Raw genomic sequence first — 19,494 nt, forward strand, 5'->3', positions numbered from 1 at the left:
TCTCTCCCTTCTTCTGCCTCCTGACCAAATCTGGTGCTTTCCTTGTGGCCCTATGTGGCGTGGTAGGCCCCCTCCTGTCAGGTAATGTAAGTAATAATTTCTTCTTTCACTGGCATTGGCCTCTTCTGCTCAGTCACTTCCATAAATTAAAACCCCACAGGTACATTTTGAGACAGTGAGCCATCCTGGAAGTGGATCCTCCAGCCCCAGTCGAGCCTCCAGACAACAGCAGCCCCAGCCAACATCATGACCATGACCTTACCAGAGACACTGGGCAGCCAGAACCACCCAGCTAAGCTGCTCCCAGATTCGTGACCTATGGACACTGTGAACTGATAGAAGTTTGCTGTTTTAAGTTGCTAAATTGCGGGATAATTTGCTACATGGCAAAAGATAAATAATACAGGAGTCATCAGCATACAGATGGTCTTACAAACCATTTGGCTGGATGGGATCACCAAGAGAAGGGAGAAAGAGAAGAGAAGAAGTCCAAGGATCGAGCCCTAGGGCGCCCCAACAGAACAGTGCCCGAGAGGTAGGAGTAAATGAGGCAGGAGCAGGGAAGAGAGCATTGTGAGGAGACAGTGATCGGCTGTGCTGAAGCCCATGGCTGCCTCACGATGATGAGGCCAGAGACTCAGGCGCTGGATTTCAGATGCGGAGGTCGCTGGTGGCAAGATTGGCTTCAGAAGAGAGGTGGGGACAGGAGCTGGATGGGAGTGTGTCCAAGAAGGAATGGGAGGACAGAAACTGGAAACAGCAGAGGGACACACCCTGTCAAGGCTACAACAGAAGGGGAGAAATGGGGTGGTGACTAGGAGGGGAAACGGGGTCCAGAGAGGGTTCCTTGATGATGGGAGAAATGACAGCACATCTGTATGCTGCCGGGCTTGATCCAGTAGAGGGAGAAAAGCTGATGATGCCGGAGGGAAGGAGAGAACAGCTGAGGAATGTCCTTGGGAAGGCGAGAGAGGAGGAGACAGGGCGCATGCGGAGAAGCCTTAGCGAGGAGCGTGGATGTTCATCTAGAGTCACTAACGGGGCGAGTGGAGAAAGCATGAGGGTAGGTGGATGTAGAGGTGGGGCTTGGCACGCTTTCCGACTCCTCTGCTTTTCTCAGGCCAGGAGAAGCAAGGTCATGGGCTCAAAGCAAGGAGGAGAGGGGGTTGGCTGGAGGCTGGCAGAGAGAGGGAAAGGTTGGAATCGCGGAGGAGCACGGGGGCCCGCGGGGTTAGCACTGGAGTATGGCTGGGGACCACCATGCCCGCGTGTGGGCTGAGACCGGCCAGCAAGTCTGTCTTCCTGCTGTCGCATTCAGCTGCATTCTCCTTGCCCCTGTCCCTCCTCCTATTTCTTCTTGCTTTACCACCTCATTCTTTCCCCATATCCTTCTCTCTCTGCCCCTCCACACTCCTTCCCCTGCATCCTCATCTCTGCCTGCGCCCTCTTCCCCCTCTGTCCTTCCTCATGTCCGTGGACCCTCTCTACCGCCTTCCGTCTGCTCTCACCTCTTTTTTTTTTTTCTTCTGGCTGCACCGCGGCTTGTGGGATCTTAGTTTTTTCCCCCATCAGCGATCGAACCTGGGCCCTCTGCAGTGACAGCGCAGAGTCCTAACCGCTGGACCGTCAGGGAGTTCCCTGCTCTCACCTCTTCATGGACCTCCTGGACCCCTGGAGTCGCTCCGATCCTCTCACGTCCCCAGCTCCCAGCCCCCCAACCCTCGCATTCTTCCAGTAACGGCTCCCAATGCCATAGTGTTCACACCCCCTGCCCCTGGGGTCCCACTTCTTCCCACACACCCTTCGCCAGCCCCCTCACCTCTTCTGACTCTGCCGACCTCCGCGTGGACCATATGAATTCCATGACTGCCACGAAGACAGCAATGATGAGGCCACAGATGAGCACGACAAAAATGCCGCCGATGTTCTCCATGCCCAAGCCTGGGGGTGGAGGGGGAGAGCCAGGGGTCGGGCTGCGTGGGCCAGGGGTGGCAAGGGGCCTTTGGGAAGGGCACAGCGTGCAGGAGTGGCTGACCTTTAGCTCGATGGTCCTCTTCCTTGGGGCACCGGCTCCCCTCCCACCACTTGCGCTTCAGGATCTCCAGCCGGTTGTTCTCCTGAAGCTGCAGAATGGCCAGTGTGATCTCATCCCGGAACGGGGAGCCTGGACCAGGCACACGGGGGGTGGATGGTCATCGGGACCCTGGAGCCCTGCCGGCCCAAGCCCCAGATGTTCCCTCCCCTCTGCAGCTGCTCTCCTCCCACCTCTGCAGCATCCCCAGCATCTTCCCTGTCCACCTTCAAATCTGACTACTGCTCACCACCTCCCCTGCAACCACCCCTGGGCCAAGCCCCCACTTGTCACATTTGTCACCGGTCCCCTCTCCCTGTGCCCCCTCCCCACTCTCTCCCCACCAGGCTCTTCTCAACACAGCAGCCAGAGGGACAGTTTCAGAAACACAGCCAGAGATCACGCCTCTCTGGTGCTTAAAACTCTCCAACAGCTCTGTCTGCAGCTAGAAAAAAAAATCTTCAAATGTTCAACAACATTCTGCATTCACTGGTCCCACCACCTGGGGCTCCCTTAGGACCTTTGCCTCTGCCTGGAATATTCCTTCCCTCACTTCCTCCGGACTCTGCTCACAGGGTGCCTCAGGGGCTCTTCTCTAACTCTATTTAAAATGACAGCAAGCACCCCACTCCCTGTCCATCTCTTCCCCTTATTTACTTCAGAGCAGTTGACACTGCTTGACATCACATTATAAAGCTATGTGTTTACTGTCTGTCTGCACCCCTAGTAGACGGCTGGAGGTGAGGGCTGAGCAGCTAGCTCCCCGCTGTGGCATCCCAGCACCTAGAGCAGTCCCGGCACACAGTAGGACATCAGATCTGCCAAGTGAACGAATCCCCAGCCACACCTCTCCTCTGCGTGGCCCCAACCCTGGACCACCTCTCTCCTCTCTACCCTCAGATCCTCCCCTTAAACCATCCTTGGGCCCCACACACCCCACCCATATCCTACCCTCTACTCATTTCTTCATTTACTACTATAGTTCTTGAGCATCTACCAGGTGCCAGGAACTAGGGATGCAGGCAAGTGGGGTGCTTGGTATTTATCAGGCACCTACTACGTGCCAGACCCTTGGTCCACAGAAGCGTACTTAAGTCTCACAATAATCCTGTGAGGCACGTGTTACCACCCTCATTATCTGCATGAAGCAGGTGACACTCTTGCCTGAGTCAGGGAGGAAGCTGGGATTTGAATCCAGGTTGTTGGGACTCCAGAGTCTGTCCCTCAAAGCACCAGGCTATACTGCTTCCCTGATACAGCACTGACCCTACCACAAAGATGCTAAGATTTGGGGTAATTTGTTATGTAGTCATAGCTAAGAAATGCAGTGGTCATCAGAATATAGGTGGGTTTAAAAGCCGAAATGCCAAAATTTGGTGGCAAAATTGGTGGTGAGTTTCCAGCACCAAGCCCTGGAAAAGCATGTCCAAGTCTCCCTAGCAGATCCATCCATCATTCTTCCTCCCTCCCTCCTTCCCTCTCTCCCTCCCTTCCACCCATCCAGCAGCATCCATTATGTTGCTGGACCACCTGCTCTGAGCCAGGCTGTGGGTTTGGTGCAGAGAATATGAAGTAAATAAACCCAGGTCCTCACCCTCGAGGGGCCCTCGGACCAATGGGGGAAGGCAGGGAATGCGCCTCACGGTTCACGCGCACTGACTTGTGCACAGTATCACCGGGTTCTCCCAACAGCCCTCCAGGGCTGGAGCTGATCGTTCCTAGGCCTGTTCATATGCAGGTGGAGGGTGCAGAGGCTCAGGAAGGTGGCATCACCTTCCCAAGGCCACATAGCTAGGAGGCCACACACAGCACACCCAGCCTGCTCGGGAAGGGCCTGGCCTACTCCCTGGCCTGCTCACACAGCTTGGTTTCAGCTGCTTGGGGACCCACGGCCTCCCACCCCACCCCACTGCCGCCATACCCAGCGGCATGCCGATGCCGTAGCCCTTGGTGTCGAGGAGACCCCCGATCTGGGTGAGGTTGCAGTTGAGGCGCCGGTGGTACTCATTCATGGTGGACTCGAGCAGGAAGGCATAGCGGGAGTTGAGGACGCGGGCGATGCCCTCCTCTGTGCTCTTGACAAACACACTGGGCTGCTTCGACTGCATGTAGTTCCACATACGCTGGTACGTCTGGTACCGTGAATTCTGGACAGAGGGCGCATGAGGGGAAGACGGGTGAGGGTCTTTCCACTCCTGCCTTTCCCCTGAGCCCTGTCCCCTGCCCTCTAGAAAGTCTCCCTCAACCCGAGAGAGCGGGGAGACCAGAGGAAGACAGGAAGAGCCAAAGACAGAGGAGACGCACAAGACAGACAGACTGCTCAGGGCCAGATCCAAGCCAACCCCACACCCACCAGCCCAGCGAGGACCCTGAGGACCGAAGGCTTGGGAAGACGCAGCCACAGCCTGCTCTTCAACCCTTTTTCTCTCTTCCACCCCTGGGCCTCGGCTCGGCTTGACACCAGCCCTGTCTTCCCAGTGTTCCCAGGCCTTATTCAGAGAAGCTGGGAGCAGATGCTCAACCATATACACCCAGGGCCCAGCCTGCTTCAGGGAGACCTGCGTCCAAGCCAAACAGGACAGCTTACTTCCTATGGGCCCCGCGGGAATCTTCTGAGGAATGCACTGCCCCACCCTGCGCTGCTGTGCACAGCGGGGATCCCGAAACCAAGCCTGGGTGGCTCCGGGGGCCCCACCTGAAAGAAGGTCATGGTGGAACCAGCGTGGATGGTACCATACTCAATGTTGGTCTGGTCCGCCAGGTCGTCGGCCGACTCCACAGGCACCTCCATGCGCTGCACGGTGAGGAAGGCAGCCAGGTTGGCCGTGTAGGAGGAGATGATGATCAAGGTGAAGGCCCACCTGGGGGGGGGGGCAGGGGTGAGCTACAGGCTGGAGCCGCCACTGCCCCCCTGCCCCTGTGGCCGTGCGCCCCACTGGTGGTGCCCCCTCAGTGACCCCAGCATCTAGAAGGCTGACTGCTGACTAGTGGAGGGGCTGGGAACATGGAATCTGGAGCAGATTCCTTGGGTTTAAAATTGCTTTCAGAGGGCTTCCCTGGTGGCTCAGTGGTTAAGAATCCGCCTGCCAATGCAGGGGACACGGGTTCGAGCCCTGGCCCGGGAAGATTCCACATGCCACGGAGCAACTAAGCCTGTGCGCCACAACTACTGAGCCTGTGCTCTAGACTCCGCGAGCCACAACTCCTGAGCCCGCGTGCCACAACTACTGAAGCCCGCGTGCCTAGAGCCCGTGCTCCGCAACAAGAGAAGCCACCGCGATGAGAAGCCTGTGCACCGCAACGAAGAGTAGCCCCCACTCGCCGCGACTAGGGAAAGCCCGCGCGCAGCAACGAAGACCCAACGCAGCCAAAAATAAATAAATTAATTAATTAAAAGAAAAGAAACGTTGATTTCCAAGGCAGAGCTGTCCTGAACCATGGCGAGCCCTTGGGTGTGGCGGCAGGAGGCTATGGCCCGTGTGGACATGAGATGAGGGGCCCAGGAGGGGAGTTCTGGCCGAGCTGCTGCTATTCAGGGAGCGGCCAGGTCCCTAGAGCACTGGCACCCACCCCCACCGCCCTACCACCGGCCCTGGCTTGCTGAATCACCAGGCCGAGGTCACATTTGGAGATTAAGAAACATCTGTTGAATGACTGAATGTGGGGGAAGACTCGGGGTGGAGACAAGAGTGAGCCTGAGGTCAAAGGGGTCAAAGGTGAGAGAGGGGACATGACTGTGGGCTTCCTGGGTGACAGCGATGGGAAGGGGCAGAGAACGCCCAGCTGGGGAAGAGGGTCCCTGACTGAGGAGCAGAAGGGATGGGCTGTAGAGAGTTGGTCACTGGTCCCCCACCTGACTGGGGGACTCGGCCAGATTTTTCACAGTGGGTCCCTTCACGCCCTCTCAGCCACCTCCTCACACATGCCTCCCTCTCGTGCCCGGCTGGAATGCGCCTCCCTCTCTTTGGCAGGCATGCCTCTGTTTGCACCTTCAGATGAAACAGCCTAGATGGTACCTCCTCAGAGGGGCCCTTCCCGAGCCCCTCATTCTCTACTGTTCTCTTTCACTGCACCCTGTTTGGTTCTTCAATAGCGCAGTTTACATACATCTGATACGTCATTATATTAAAAATGTTAATAAAGTTTAGTCGGGGTGTGTGGTAGGCAGAAGAAAGGCTTGCCTCCCAAAGATGTCTACATGCTCATCCCTGGAACTTGTGAGTATGTTCCCTCACAGGGTAAAAGGGTCTTTGCAGATATGATTAAGTTAAGAGTCTTGAGATGGGGAGATTAGCCTGGATTATCCTGTTGGGCCCATGGAATCACAAGGGCCCTTATGCGGAAGAAGGAGGTCAGAGTCAGAGAGAGAGATTTGAAGACGTTATGCTGTTGGCTTTGAAGTTGGAGGAAGGGGTCACAAGCCCAGGAACGCAGGCGGCTTCTAAAAGCTGGAAAAGGCAAGGAAATGGATTCTCCCCCAAAGCCTCCAGAAGAACTGGCCCTGCCAACAGCCTGATTTTAGCACAGTCATATCTATTTTGCACTTCTGACCTCCAGAACTATAAGAGAATAAATTTATGTTGTTTTTAAGCCACGAAGTTTGTGGTAATTTGTTGCAGCAGCAACAGGAAATGAATACAGGGTATAACTCCTGACATGATGCCAATTTCAAAATGTTAAAAAAAAAAAATCATCAAGATTCAAAAGTTTAGGGATCTCCCTGGCGGTCCAGTGGTTAGGACTCCAAGCTTCTACTGCAGGGGGCACGGTTTCGATCCCTGGTCAGGGAACTAAGATCCTACATGCCATGCGGCACATCCAGAAAATTTTAAAAATTAAAGAAAAAAAAACGTAGGGGCTTCCCTGGTGGCACAGTGGTTGAGAGTCCGCCTGCCGATGCAGGGGATGCGGGTTCGTGCCCCGGTCCAGGAGGATCCCACGTGCCGCAGAGCAGCTGGTTCCATGAGCCATGGCCGCTGAGGCTGCGCGTCTGGAGTCTGTGCTCCGCAACGGGAGAGGCCACGACAGTAAGAGGCCCACATACCACCAAAAAAAAAAAAAAGAAAAGAAAAAGAACGTTTCAAAGCCCCGCTGCAACTAAGGAGCCCACGTGCTGCAACTTAGGAGCCCACATGCTGCAACTAAGGAGCTCTGGAGCCGCAACTAAGGAGTCCGCCAGGTACATCTAAGACCTGGTGCAACCAAAACAAACAAACAAAAAGTTTCAAAGCCAATGGACCAAGCAAATTGCAAACAACTGCCAGATGGTAGTTAGCCTCGCTTAGCTGGGAAAGAGAAAAACCTGCCACCGTTATGGTTAGTCCTGAACAAACAAGTTTTGAATCAAACAATATCTTCGGGACATATTCTTGGCATAAAATATGATGTCCTTGTGTTTATTTATCTGTTTATTCTCAGTTCCTTTGCCTCTTGAGGACTGATTTTCCACCTGCCTGAGTGCCTGGCACATGGAAGGGCCTGAGAAGCACCTCTTGCTGAATGACTACTGAGCATAGATCCTGACTGATGGGGAGGAGGCCCCATGCCTCAGTTTGCCCTGGAGAGGCACCCAGGGCCTACGGGGTGGGTGGCACTGGGGCGGGAGGCTGGCTCAGCCCAGCCCTGCCTCTAGCCAAATGCATGCTCTTTAGCAAACCACTTCCTCTCTCTGGGTCTCGATCTTCTAATCCATAAAACCAGAGAATATTCCTTATCCTAAGCATGCTCCTCGGCTTTCTGTGGTTCTGATGAGGAAAAGGAGCTGAGAAGAGTTATATGAACTGCAACCAAGCCCAGATGCTATTTCAAAGATAGGGTGGCAAATGTGAGTGCTTATGGAAGCCAGGCCAGAAAGTGACTGAAGGAGGACTTTCCTGGTGGCGCAGTGGTTAAGAATCTGCCTGCCAATGCAGGGGACACGGGTTCGAGCCCCGGTCGGGGAAGATCCCACAGGCCACGGAGCAACTAAGCCCATGTGTCACAACTACTGAGCCTGCACTCTAGAGCCCTCGAGCCACAACTACTGAGTCCGTGCACCACAACTACTGAAGCCTGCGCGCCTAGAGCCTGTGCTCCGCAACAAGAGAAGCCACCGCGATGAGAAGCCCGCGCACCGCAGTGAAGAGTAGCCCCCGCTCGCTGCAACTAGAGAAAGCCCACATGCAGCAACAAAGACCCAATGCAGTCAAAAAAAAAAAATTAAAAAAAAAAAGTGACTGAAGGAGGGAGAGAGGACTGAGGCCAGTGGAACAGGCATCGACGCCAGGTGGGAACGCCAGCCGAGCACTACCAGATCTCCCAAATCTTTGAGAAAAGTGAGAAATCTGAATTTGGGGAGTTTCCTGGTGGCCTAGTGGTTAGGATTCCGGGCTTTCACTGCTGTGCCCCGGAACAAAGATCCCACAAGCCGCGCAGCGTGGCCAAAACAAAACAAAAAGAGGAATCTGAATTTGTAAGTGAATTTACCCAATTTTTAAATGCCAACTAATTCAAAATCTTTTAAACTATGGGCCAGATACCACCAGTTGTCAGTGTCTGCTCTCTGACACATAGGTTCTTGGAGCTTGTCTTGGGGGCAAAATAAGTTCCGTTCAAAATAAGTTACTGGGTCTGGGTAATTCCCTGGCAGTCCAGTGGTTGGGACTTGGTGCGTTCACTGCTGAGGGTCCAAGTTCAATCCCTGGTCAAGGAACTAACATCCCACAAGCCATGCGAGGTGTGGCCAAAAACAAAAGTTACGGGATCCACGTGGGACTTTGAGGGAGCAGGTATCCCTGTCCGGGGCCTCAGCCTCAACGTCTGGACAGTGAAGGCTGTCCTGGCTCAAGGATTCCAGTGTCTCTGTGATTGCCCGGGCAATGTCCGAGACAGCAGTAACAATGCCAATACTGTCCTGATTATAACCCCTCAGGTCAGCAGAAGCACTTTCCCATCCCTTAGCCACACCGAATCCTTACAACCTGAGACATGGGCATTTTTATCCCCATTTATCAGATGAGGAGACTGAGGCATGGAGACCCAAGGTCACACGGCCAGTGAGTGGCAGAGCTGGGGCTCAGCTGCCCCCACCCCATTCCCTGTCACACAGCTTGTGTGGGACACAGGAATGGGCCCAGGCCTCAGAATCCCCCCGCCCTCCTCCCCACCTCCGTCAGCCCCGGCTGGGGCAGACAGGCAGCCTCTCACCAGACTCCGCTGACGCAGCGTGTGGACAGCGCCCGGGGCATGATCTCTGAGCCCTGCTGCATGAAGCCCCCCACGGGGAACCAGAGGCTGTTGCCCAGCGTGTACTGATTCTCCAGGATGTGGGGACGTGCCCGCAGGCACGGGTGCGGGTTATACCACTCGTAGGGGCTCAGCCTGTGGAGAGACACGGGGAATGGGGAGAAAAAGGAGAGGAACAGAGGAAAGAGAGAGCCACCGTGATCAGAAGAGATGGGGGGACAAAAACGGAGGGGAAGATAGACAGAGATGGACAGAGAGAGACACACACACACACAGAGAAACAGAGACAGTGCAGGCAAAAGGGGAGGGGGACAGAAAGAATGGGAAGGGGAGAGACCCAGAGAGAACCACGGAGCAAAAGTCAGAACCACAAGAAGGAAATACAGAGACAGGGCCAGAAAGGGAGAAGGGAGGGTGCAGGGAATCCAAGGCCCCAAGTGGAGGCCGAGGATGGTCCAGACAGACAACAGAAAGGTCAGGCATGGAGACCCCAGCTCGTGCTTCCTCCCCGCCCTCTCCTTCCCAGGCAGCAGGTAGTGGACTCACCTGGCGGCCAGGAACAGGACGCAGCTGACAGCCAGGTAGGCCAGAAGCATGAAGAGCCACACAGCAGGGGAGAAGGGGTCCAGGAAGGAAAAGTAGCCAGGCTTGCGGCCCTGGTGGGAGACGGAATGAGAGCCGGAGCCACACAGACCTGAGCCCCTCCCCCAGCCCCAGGGCCCATGAGCCCCACCGGCCCATCCGAGGTCCAGCCCACAGCCTCTGCCTCCCTTGGGTGTCCGGCCCCAGCACCAGCCCCCACCCCCACCTCCAGGGGAACCGTACCATGTGCACACGGTAGAGGATGCTGATTCCCAGGGTCATGAAGGGTTTGGAAAAGTCGATGACCTTCTCCCGCTCAGCTGTGATGGTGAACGCAGCCACAGCCAGGTCTGCCTTCTGCTGGAGGGGAAGCGGGGCGGGGGTAGATGGGCGGGCCAGGGAGACAGATGGGCAGTTAGAGAGAACGCACTGAGGGAGCGACTTAGAATATCAGAAGGTGAGAGAGAGGCAAAGAGAGAGGACAGCAGAAGGAGCCAGGGGACTGGCTCCAAGAGTGCACCTCGGGCCTCCAGCTGGACCCTTGTCATCTCACATCTGCTGTAAGCGGCTCCTGTGGCCTCCTTCCTGCCCGGCTGCCCTGCCTCATCCAATCTCTCCCACTCCCCAGTCAAGTTCATCATTAAGACCCTGCTTTATAAAACCTACCGCTGACCCCCACCACTCCCACCATGCCGGGGTCCTGAAGAGAGAGCCTGAGATTGGAGCTGAGATGCCTGGACGCTGACCCACTCAGGATCCTCTTGGAGCTTTGGTTTTCTCTTCTGTATGAACAATTAACAGGGAATATTTATCAAGCGCTTACTGTGTGCCAGGCTCCATGCTAGATGTCACTTTATATAGATTATCTTGTATAATCCTCTTAACAGCTCCCTGAGGGCCACTACTAGGCCCATTTTATAGAAGGGGAAACTGAGGCTCAGAGAGGCAAAGGCACTAGGGAGGAAAGGCAGGGGCTGGGGACCATAAAGCAGAGACATGACCTCCACTCTCCTGCCCCTGGCAGACACCAGGGACCTAGATGTGTGCATGAAGCCACCCCTGACACACAGGACCACGCCCGGCTCAGTTGAGGTAACGACCTCAGGAGAAGCTGCACGTGGTCTTGAGTCGGGGAGGGGTGGCTGGGGTCCAGGTCTGAAGTGGTGAAGGGTGGGCAGTGGGTGGGGTATGGCGGAGAAAAGGGTGTGTGTTGGGGTCTCGCTGACACACTGGAATGCCTGATCCAAAGAGGCCATCTCGCTCTTGGCCAAGTGCACATCAGCCAGTCGTTAGCTGTGGGCAGGACACAGGCTGGGAAAAAACCTGGCACTTCTCACACACACACACACACACACACACTGCACACGTGAGCACTGTACCCGGTCAGGTCTACACCACCATGTGCACACCGTGCCATATCCACACATGCGTGCCCAGACACAGGCTGACCCAGTGACATACTGTCCACGTGGACTCAGGCAGACAAACCCGTGCCCTGCACGCGAGTGTAGGGAGGAGTGATGACATCGTGGGGGGCATTCCCTAGAGGCACAGTGCACACACCCAAACACGTGGGCTCACGTGTGCACATACATGACAGAGGGGGCAGGGTGCTGGGAAGGGCCGCGGGTGGGAGTAGAGAGCCCTGGCTCTGCCCCAAGCTCACTGGGTGACCAGGGGCAGGCGCTTGCTTCCATGTCTCTGGGCCTCAGTTTGGTCCTCTGTAAAACTGGGCGGGAGGGGAGCGAGTTGTCTCCTGGATTTGGAACCCGGCTCCCAGGACGCTCCTTCCAGGCATACTGATTCCATCGCCCAGGGCTCAACCGGGCCCCAGCACTGACTCCAAATTCAAGTAGAGTCCTCCCCCTGGGGCTGAAATAAGAGTCAAGGTCCTGGATCACTGGCCTGGGAGGAGGGACACACTCACCCCCCAGGGGGCTGAGACTGAGACCACATGAGGTAATACAGACTAGGACAGAACTGGGGTGGGGAGAGAGGGCACAGGCCCCAAAGATACTGCAAAGAGACGTGGCACAGGCTGAAAAGAAAACCAAGGTCAGGGAGAGATCACGTGGACCCAAAATGAAATCCAGGGTCTAGGAGAGAAGAGATCTGAAAGGCAATTCGATGTCAGGGAAAGAGGACAGACCCAGAAGATTAACCAAGAGTAGAGAGAGACAGCATAGATGAAGCAACTACGGCAGGGTGAGAGAGAGATGGCACGTCCCCAAGGCAGAATCCAGAGGCGGCCATGTGTGGCAGGGGCCCAGAACGCACTGGATTCAGAGCATACCCCTGGGAATTCCTGGGTGTTGAGAGTAAGGAGTGGTTCCCCCCCCCTTTTTTTTGGCCACACCCCACGGTTTGTGGGATCTTAGTTCCCCAACCAGGGATCGAACCCGCGCCCTCGGCAGTGAAACAGCAGAGTCCCAACCACTGGACCACCAGGGAATTCCCGGTTTTCTCCTTTCTTGTGCACTTGCCACTCTCGTGACTAATATGTGAATCGTTGTGAACAATGTTAGCTAATACAGGAATCTTTATTTTTATGCACCCACAGGAGGTCTGTCCTGGCAAAGGCCCCCCACGATAACCCATCAGCCTCCTCACTGGACCCCTGCCTCTGCTCATAACACGCCCCCCATCCAAAATGATAGTCACCTGTTTAAAAACCCTTGGGTGGCTTTTCCACTGCACCTAAGACAGTGTCCAGGGTGGCTGGAGCAGAAAGGGGGGTGGGGTGGGCAATGCAGCAGAGTGGGGACCAGAGCCCTGCAGGGCCTTGCAGGCCAGGGGAAGGGGGCCGGATTCTACCCCAAGGGCAACAGAGGACATCACATCAGAGGGTGTGTGCAGCGGAGGGTAACATGATCTGGCCGCCCTGAGAACAGACCACAGGGGCAAGAGTGGAAGCTGACTAAAGATGCCCACAGAGGTGCTGGGGGTGGGGCTAAGTAGAGGTGGAGAGGAGGTGGTCCGATTTGAGATGAATTCCGAATGGAGGATAGACAGATCCTTAAATGCTGCAAGTTCTTCTAGACCCCTCTCAGAGTCTTGGGAACCCCTGCCCCCTTTCCACCTCCTCCTCTTCCTCCTTCATTTCCCAAAAGGGACACCTGTTCCTTAGAGAAGACTTCCCTCCCCAAGGGAACCCTGACAGTTTAATCTCTGGGATGAAATCAGGAAGAATCCAAATGATAAGCCACCTGTAGAAATGACAGGGGGATTGTCTAAATGCCTAAAAACCAACCAAAGCACTTGTGACTGTCCCTCTGCCCCAGCCCGCCCTGTACACCAGCTCTGTGCAAACCATCTGTGCTGTGCCATCAGCTCCCTGACAGGCTCTGCCAATAGGGGGCACTAGAGGAAGGCTGCAAGGCTGGAGGAAGGACAGTTACCTGCTCCTTCTGGTCTACTCTCGGGTCGCCAGCCTTTCTGCGCCAAAGGCAGCAGCATTTCTTCCACAGGGCGGCAGACAAGTTCAGCCTGCAGCTTCCCAGCACTTGCAGAACCAGCCTAGCCCAGCCTTTCTTGGGGCACCAGCACCAGCTGGCGAGTGCCCCTTCCTCGGGGTCTGAGTTTCCGCCCCACAGAGCCCTTCCTCTAAGTTTCTGAGTTTCAGCTCTTCTCTGTTCCTTCAGAACTTGAGACAGAGCCACTTCCTGCCTTGCTACCTCCTTGATGCCTGAGAGAGAGCAAGGGTGTGTAAACTATGGCCCTCAGGCCAAGTCCCAACTGCCCGATTTTGAAAAATAAAGTTTTATTGGAACACAGCCAGGCGCACTTGTTTAGGTATTGTCTACAACTGCTTTCCATACAATGGAAGAACTGAGTAGTGACAGGATGACCTGGAAGCCAGAAATATTTACATGTGGCCCCTTGCAGAAAAAATGCTGATTCCTGCCTTGGACTTCAACTTTTACCCTCTCAGTTAACTAGTTAGCAACTTTATTCCTAGTAAATAATTCTCTTCATTCAAATATCTGGGGACTTCCCTGGTGGCCCAGTGGTTAAGAATCTGCCTTCCAATGCAGGGGATGCAGGTTTGATCCCTGGTCAGGGAACTCAGATCCCACGTGCCACGGGGCAACTAAGCCCGTGTGCCACAACTACTGAGGCTGTGTGCCACACCTAGAGAGAAGCCCACGGGCCGCAACGAGGAGCCTGCACGCTGCAGCGGAGATCCTGCGCGCCGCAACAAAGATCCCGCATGCTGCAACTAAGACCCGATGCAGCCAAAAATTAAATAAATTAATAAATATTTTTAAAAACCCCACAAATATCTGGAGTGATTAGTTTCCCCGTAGACCCCTGACTGATGCCAAAATGACAATACCCAGGTGACATGAGCGCTCAGGTCACGGGGTCACTCACTGTCCATGGGCAGGTGTTCAGTGTCTAGCAGGTAATGAGCAGTTTCTCAAAAGGAGAATAGTATCTGCAGAAAACAGCATGATTTGCTTCAAAACCCTAGAGGTCTGCATGCGAGTCACCTCTTGGTGCCTGCTCCCCTATTTGCCACCAGCACTCTACACTTCCCGGGATCTGCCGGGTCATCAGGCCCAGGTGGCAGATCAGCTTGCATGAAGCCAGGACCTGCTGCAGAGCTTTTGCACGCTCTGGGCCTCCCTCAATATGGAAAGCCTTGCAGGTTGTTTGGTAAAGGGATTAAAGCAGCACACACAAGTTATACCCAGGTATAAGTTGTTGCTCAAATCCAAAAACCCCACCAGATATCCGCAATACCAGACAAACAGCAAAGGTCTGAGTTTCAGCTCTATGGGGACCCTCGTCTGAGTTTCTAAGGTTTAATCTTTCCAACTTCTTCCCCTTTCCCCTTAGCCCTCGGGGTGATGGCTGCTTCCTCCAGCTGCTACCTTCAGGATCCATTAGATTTCTTTTTACTCTTTCAGTTAGTGGGTTAACAACTTTACATCTAGTTAACAATTTTTTTTTTTTTTTTTTTTTGGCTGCGCTGTGTGGCTTGCAGAATCTTAGTTCCCTGATCAGGGGCTGAACCTGGGACCTCAGCAGTGAAAGCATGGAGTCCTAACCACTGGACCGCCAGGGAACCCCTAGTTAACAATTCTTTGTATTAAATTCTCTCTGTTCAAATAGCTGATAAGAGGGGAATTCCCTGGCGGTCCAGTGGTTAAGACTCCGAACTTCCACTGCAGGGGGCACGGGTCCGATCTCTGGTCAGGGAACTAAGATCCCACATGCCTCGAGGTGCAGCCAAAAAAAAAAACAACAACAAAACAAAACAAAGAAACAAACAAATATAGCTGATATGATTCTGTTCAAGTAACTGGCGCTGTTTTGTCTCCAGACTGGACACTGACTGACTGGTATCAGCCGTGGGTTTATTGCCAACCTCCTCACTAAATGTTATTTCAGACTCATAAGATCTGATCAGCAAAATGTTGCCAATGTGATGGACCAGCGTCAAGAGACCAAGTTCTCGGTGTTCTATATCGGGGTCCCCAACCCCTGGACCGTGGACCGGCACCGGTCCGCAGCCTGTTAGGAACCAGGCCGCACAGCAGGAGGTGAGCGGCGGGCGAGTGAAGCTTCATCTGTCGCTGCCCATGGCTCCCCATCGCTCGCATTATCGCCTGAACCATCCCCCCGCCAGTCTGTGGAAAAATTGTCTTCCACGAAACCAGTCCCTGGTGCCAAAAAGGTTGGGAACTGCTGGTCTGTATGATGGCAGAAAGCAAGAGAGTTGATGTCAGCCTGAGGCAAGACTGAAGGTTTATACTCCTGGCTTCTGGTGGTCCTTGGAAAGTGGTATGGAGGAAAAAGCATTTGCTAGGTCAGTAGCTCACACCAGCTGCCAACGGCTGTGTTGACTTGCTCCAGTAAAGATACTTCATTTGGGCCAGCATCTGCGATTGGAGTCACCACCTGATTGCATTTACAAGAATCCACAGTCATTCTCCAAGATCCAGCTGCCTTCTGCACAGGCCAAACAGGCTAGTTGAACAGGGATGAGATCACTACCCCTGCTTCTTTCAAGCCGTTAATGGCGGCACTAACCTCTGCAATTCCTCCAAAGGATGTAGAATTGCTTTTGGATTACTATCCTGGGAAACAGGGGGAGTTCTAGGGGCTTCCTCTGGCTCTTTCTACCGTAATGACCCTGACTCCACAGGTCAGAAAGCGTATTCCAGTTATACAACCAGGACCTGGAAAAACACAGAGTGAGTCCAAGGGCCTATCAGGCCCACTCTGAGTGGAACTTGGGCTCAGACTCCATTTATCACTTGGCCACATAAACCCTACTGTGGTCCACCAGACAAAGCAGGAAAAATCAAAATGACTTGCCATCTATGAAAATGACAGGAGGTTGTCTGAATATCTAAAAATCCATCAAAAGCCTCAGTGCCAAGAAGGAGCCTGTATAGAAACTGGTGTTAAAAAAGAAAAAAAAAAAAAAAAGAAACTGATGTAGTCTTTCTGGAAAGCAGTTCAACAGTATATAACAAAAGCCATACGAAGGGTTTTCCTCTATCACCTGGTAATTCTATTGAGATTCAATCCTAATCAGCTACAATGCAAGCCAAGCTTTCGTGCATAAAGATGTTTGCTTATGGTTGTTTTTAACAGCACAAACAAACATCTAAAAATACCTGGAAACAACTAAATATAAAAGATGCTTCAATAAATTACAGTACATCCACATGGGAGTTAATATGCAGCCATGTGACATTCTGTTTAGCTTAAAACAATGAGATATTTTTAGCCTCTCAGATTGGCAAAGGTTTTTTTAAAAGATTGATAATACCCATTGTTGGCAAGAGTGTGGAAAACTTGACATTCTCGTGAACTTTTGGTGGGAATATAAATTGGTGGAACCTTTTTGAAGGACCATTTGGCAGTATATACTTAAAAAACATTCATACCCTTTGAACCAGTGCCTCCACCACTTGGAACTTATCCCTCAGGAATACCCCCACCAATCCAATTGATGGTAGCGTTGTCTATGCCTGCAAAAACTGGAGACCACCCAAATATCCATCAATAGTGGACAAGTTAAATAATTCATGCTCAGTCACACAAGGAAATTCTTTTGTCTCCCCCTTGAATTTCAAATAGGCATCTCAAACAACCCACGCCCAGAGATAATTCTTATCCCCCCGACCCCCGACCCCACCAAGCTTCTCCTCCTATGTCCTCCCCATGGTGGAAACTGGCCTTGCCATTGGCCCAGCTGCTTAGCCAAACCCTGAGTCACTCTTGATTCCTCTCACCCTCTGGCACACATCCCACCTGGTGGTACACCTGACACAGCTACCACTCGAGCACAAGCCAGCATCTTCTCTCTTCCACACCTTCCAATGGACCCCCTTGTCTCTACTCTTGGTCCACTACGGTTATTTCTCAGCAGCCAGAGTAATCATTTTTAAATGATTTTGAAATTAAATCAAGGTCCTCTATCCATACAATGGAATATTAGTCAGCCCTAAAAGGCAGTACTCATCATTTTACAGCGTGGATGGACCTCAAGCACATCATGCCGTGTGAGAAGCCAGGCACAAAAGGCCACATATTGGCTGATTCCATTTATATGAAACGTCTAGAATAAGTAAATCCATGGAGACAGAGAGCAGAGTGGTGGTTGCCGGGAGCTGGGGAAGGGGGGAATTGGGAGTGACTGCTTAATGGGTTCGGGTTTTCTTTGGGGGTCATGAAAATGTCTTGGAACTAGATAGAGGTGATGGTTGCACAATACTGTGAATATACTAAATGTCACTGAATTTTATGTTATATGAATTTCACCTCAATAAAAAAAAAGAATAGGGCTTCCCTGGTGGCGCAGTGGTTGAGAGTCCGCCTGCCGATGCAGGGGACACGGGTTCGTGCCCCAGTCCGGGAAGATCCCACATGCCGCGGAGCGGCTGGCCCCGTGAACCATGGCCGCTGAGCCTGCGCGTCCGGAGCCTGTGCTCCACAACGGGAGAGGCCACAACAATGAGAGGCCCGTGTACCGCAAAAAAAAAAAAAAAAAAAAAAAAGAATAAATAAATTAGATCATGGCACCTTCCAGTGACTTCATAACACAATAAAAACAACATCCAAAAAGGAGAAAAGGGACTTCCCTGGTGGCACAGTGGTTAAGAATCTGCCTGCCCATGCAGGGGACACAGGTTCAAGCCCTGGTCTGGGAAGATCCCACATGCTGCGGAGCAACTAAGCCCGTGTGCCACAACTACTGAGCCTGCGCTCTAGAGCCCGTGAGCCACAACTCCTAAAGCACGCACGCCTAGAGCCCGTGCTCCGCAACAAGAGAAGCCATCACAGTAAGAAGCCCAGGCACCGCAGCGAAGAGTAGCCCCCGCTCTCTGCAACTAGAGAAAGCCTGCGCGCAACAATGAAGACCCAACGCAGCCAAAAATAAATAAATTAATTAATTTAAAAAGGAGGAAAAAAGGGGGGGTTGATTCCCTGGCCATCCAGTGGTTGGGATGCGGTGCTTTCAATTCTGGGGCCCGGCTTCAATTCCAGGTCAGGGAACTAGGATCCTGCAAGCCACTTGGCTCGGCCAAAAAGAAAACAACAAGAACACGCAAACTCCTTACCTGCAAGGCCCCGGTAACTCAGGCTCTGTTGTGGGACCTCCAGCTTACCCCTCACCCACTCCCCACAAAACTCTGTGAGGGAGGGAACATCATTCCCACTTCAAGAGGGGAAGCTAGTTCAGAGAGATGAAATGGCTCACCAGGGACCACACGGGAAAGCGGGCAACCTGAAGCTGGCTCTGTCTGGCATCTAACCAGCCCACAGCTGTAGTGGACACCGTGGTGGCCGCCCAGACCCTCCTTCCGGATCAGGCACTCATGGTACCAGGTGTTGGTGGCTGATTGCTCTGTAGATGGAAGAACCCCTTTGCCCCAGGTCCTGACCCTCCCCGAGGACAGCCCTCATCCAATGACGTGTCGGTGGGGAGCATAAAAGCCTTCCCCCTTACCTCAGGGGGATGTCTTTTTTTTTTTTGCGGTACGCGGGCCTCTCACTGCTGTGGCCTCTCCCGTTGCGGAGCACAGGCTCCGGACGCGCAGGCTCAGCGGCCATGGCTCACGGGCCCAGCCGCTCCGCGGCATGTGGGATCTTCCCGGACCAGGGCACGAACCCGCGTCCCCTGCATCAGCAGGCGGACTCTCAACCACTGCGTCACCAGGGAAGCCCAGGGGGATGTCTTTGATGGCCATCCCAGCGCCAGAGCTGCCCGTGGGACGGCTGAGGTCCAGTCATGACTGCAACACAGCTCAACTCCTCCCTCTGCCCAGGCCTCCTCCTCCACTCGCTGCTTTCCAAGGGCACCGCACACACCTGCCTGCTAATCTGCACCTCGGAATCTGCTCCCTGGAAACCCGACCTAAGATATCTGCCTAGTCCTTTAGGGCCAGACTGGAGGGCCCCGGGGGGTGACAGCTAAAGCCTGTGAGTGATAGGTCAGACTTGCCTCGTACAGAGATCCTACTGGAGGACAAACTGGAGTGGAGAGAGACGGGAGGCCAGGAGGCCCAGGAGGAGGCTGGTGAGAGGGGCGGGGCCTGAATTCACAGCACAGCGGTGATGGCAGGGAGAAAGGTAATTCCAGCAGTGGCCACTGG

At 53.8% G+C, this 19,494-nt stretch overlaps 1 protein-coding gene across 2 annotated transcripts in view; it reads right to left on the reverse strand.

The window, feature by feature from the left end:
* Positions 1–19,494, reverse strand: part of GRIK5 (glutamate ionotropic receptor kainate type subunit 5) — a gene marked incomplete at its 5' end in the record, with an annotated part of 47,381 nt that overhangs the window by 2,863 nt on the left and 25,024 nt on the right. Inside the window, 7 exons of one of the 2 annotated variants that reach the window (XM_082676988.1) lie at positions 1,820–1,941; positions 2,036–2,164; positions 3,993–4,218; positions 4,767–4,932; positions 9,257–9,430; positions 9,842–9,951; positions 10,121–10,237. In XM_082676988.1, coding sequence (XP_082533114.1) covers positions 1,820–1,941; positions 2,036–2,164; positions 3,993–4,218; positions 4,767–4,932; positions 9,257–9,430; positions 9,842–9,951; positions 10,121–10,237 — 1,044 coding nt within the window. The remainder of the gene's footprint in view (positions 1–1,819; positions 1,942–2,035; positions 2,165–3,992; positions 4,219–4,766; positions 4,933–9,256; positions 9,431–9,841; positions 9,952–10,120; positions 10,238–19,494) is intronic. The other variant, XM_082676987.1, reaches the window with a different exon arrangement.

Source organism: Grampus griseus (assembly GCF_964374135.1).
Source record: "Grampus griseus genome assembly, chromosome: 19".
Taxonomy (NCBI): domain Eukaryota; kingdom Metazoa; phylum Chordata; class Mammalia; order Artiodactyla; family Delphinidae; genus Grampus; species Grampus griseus.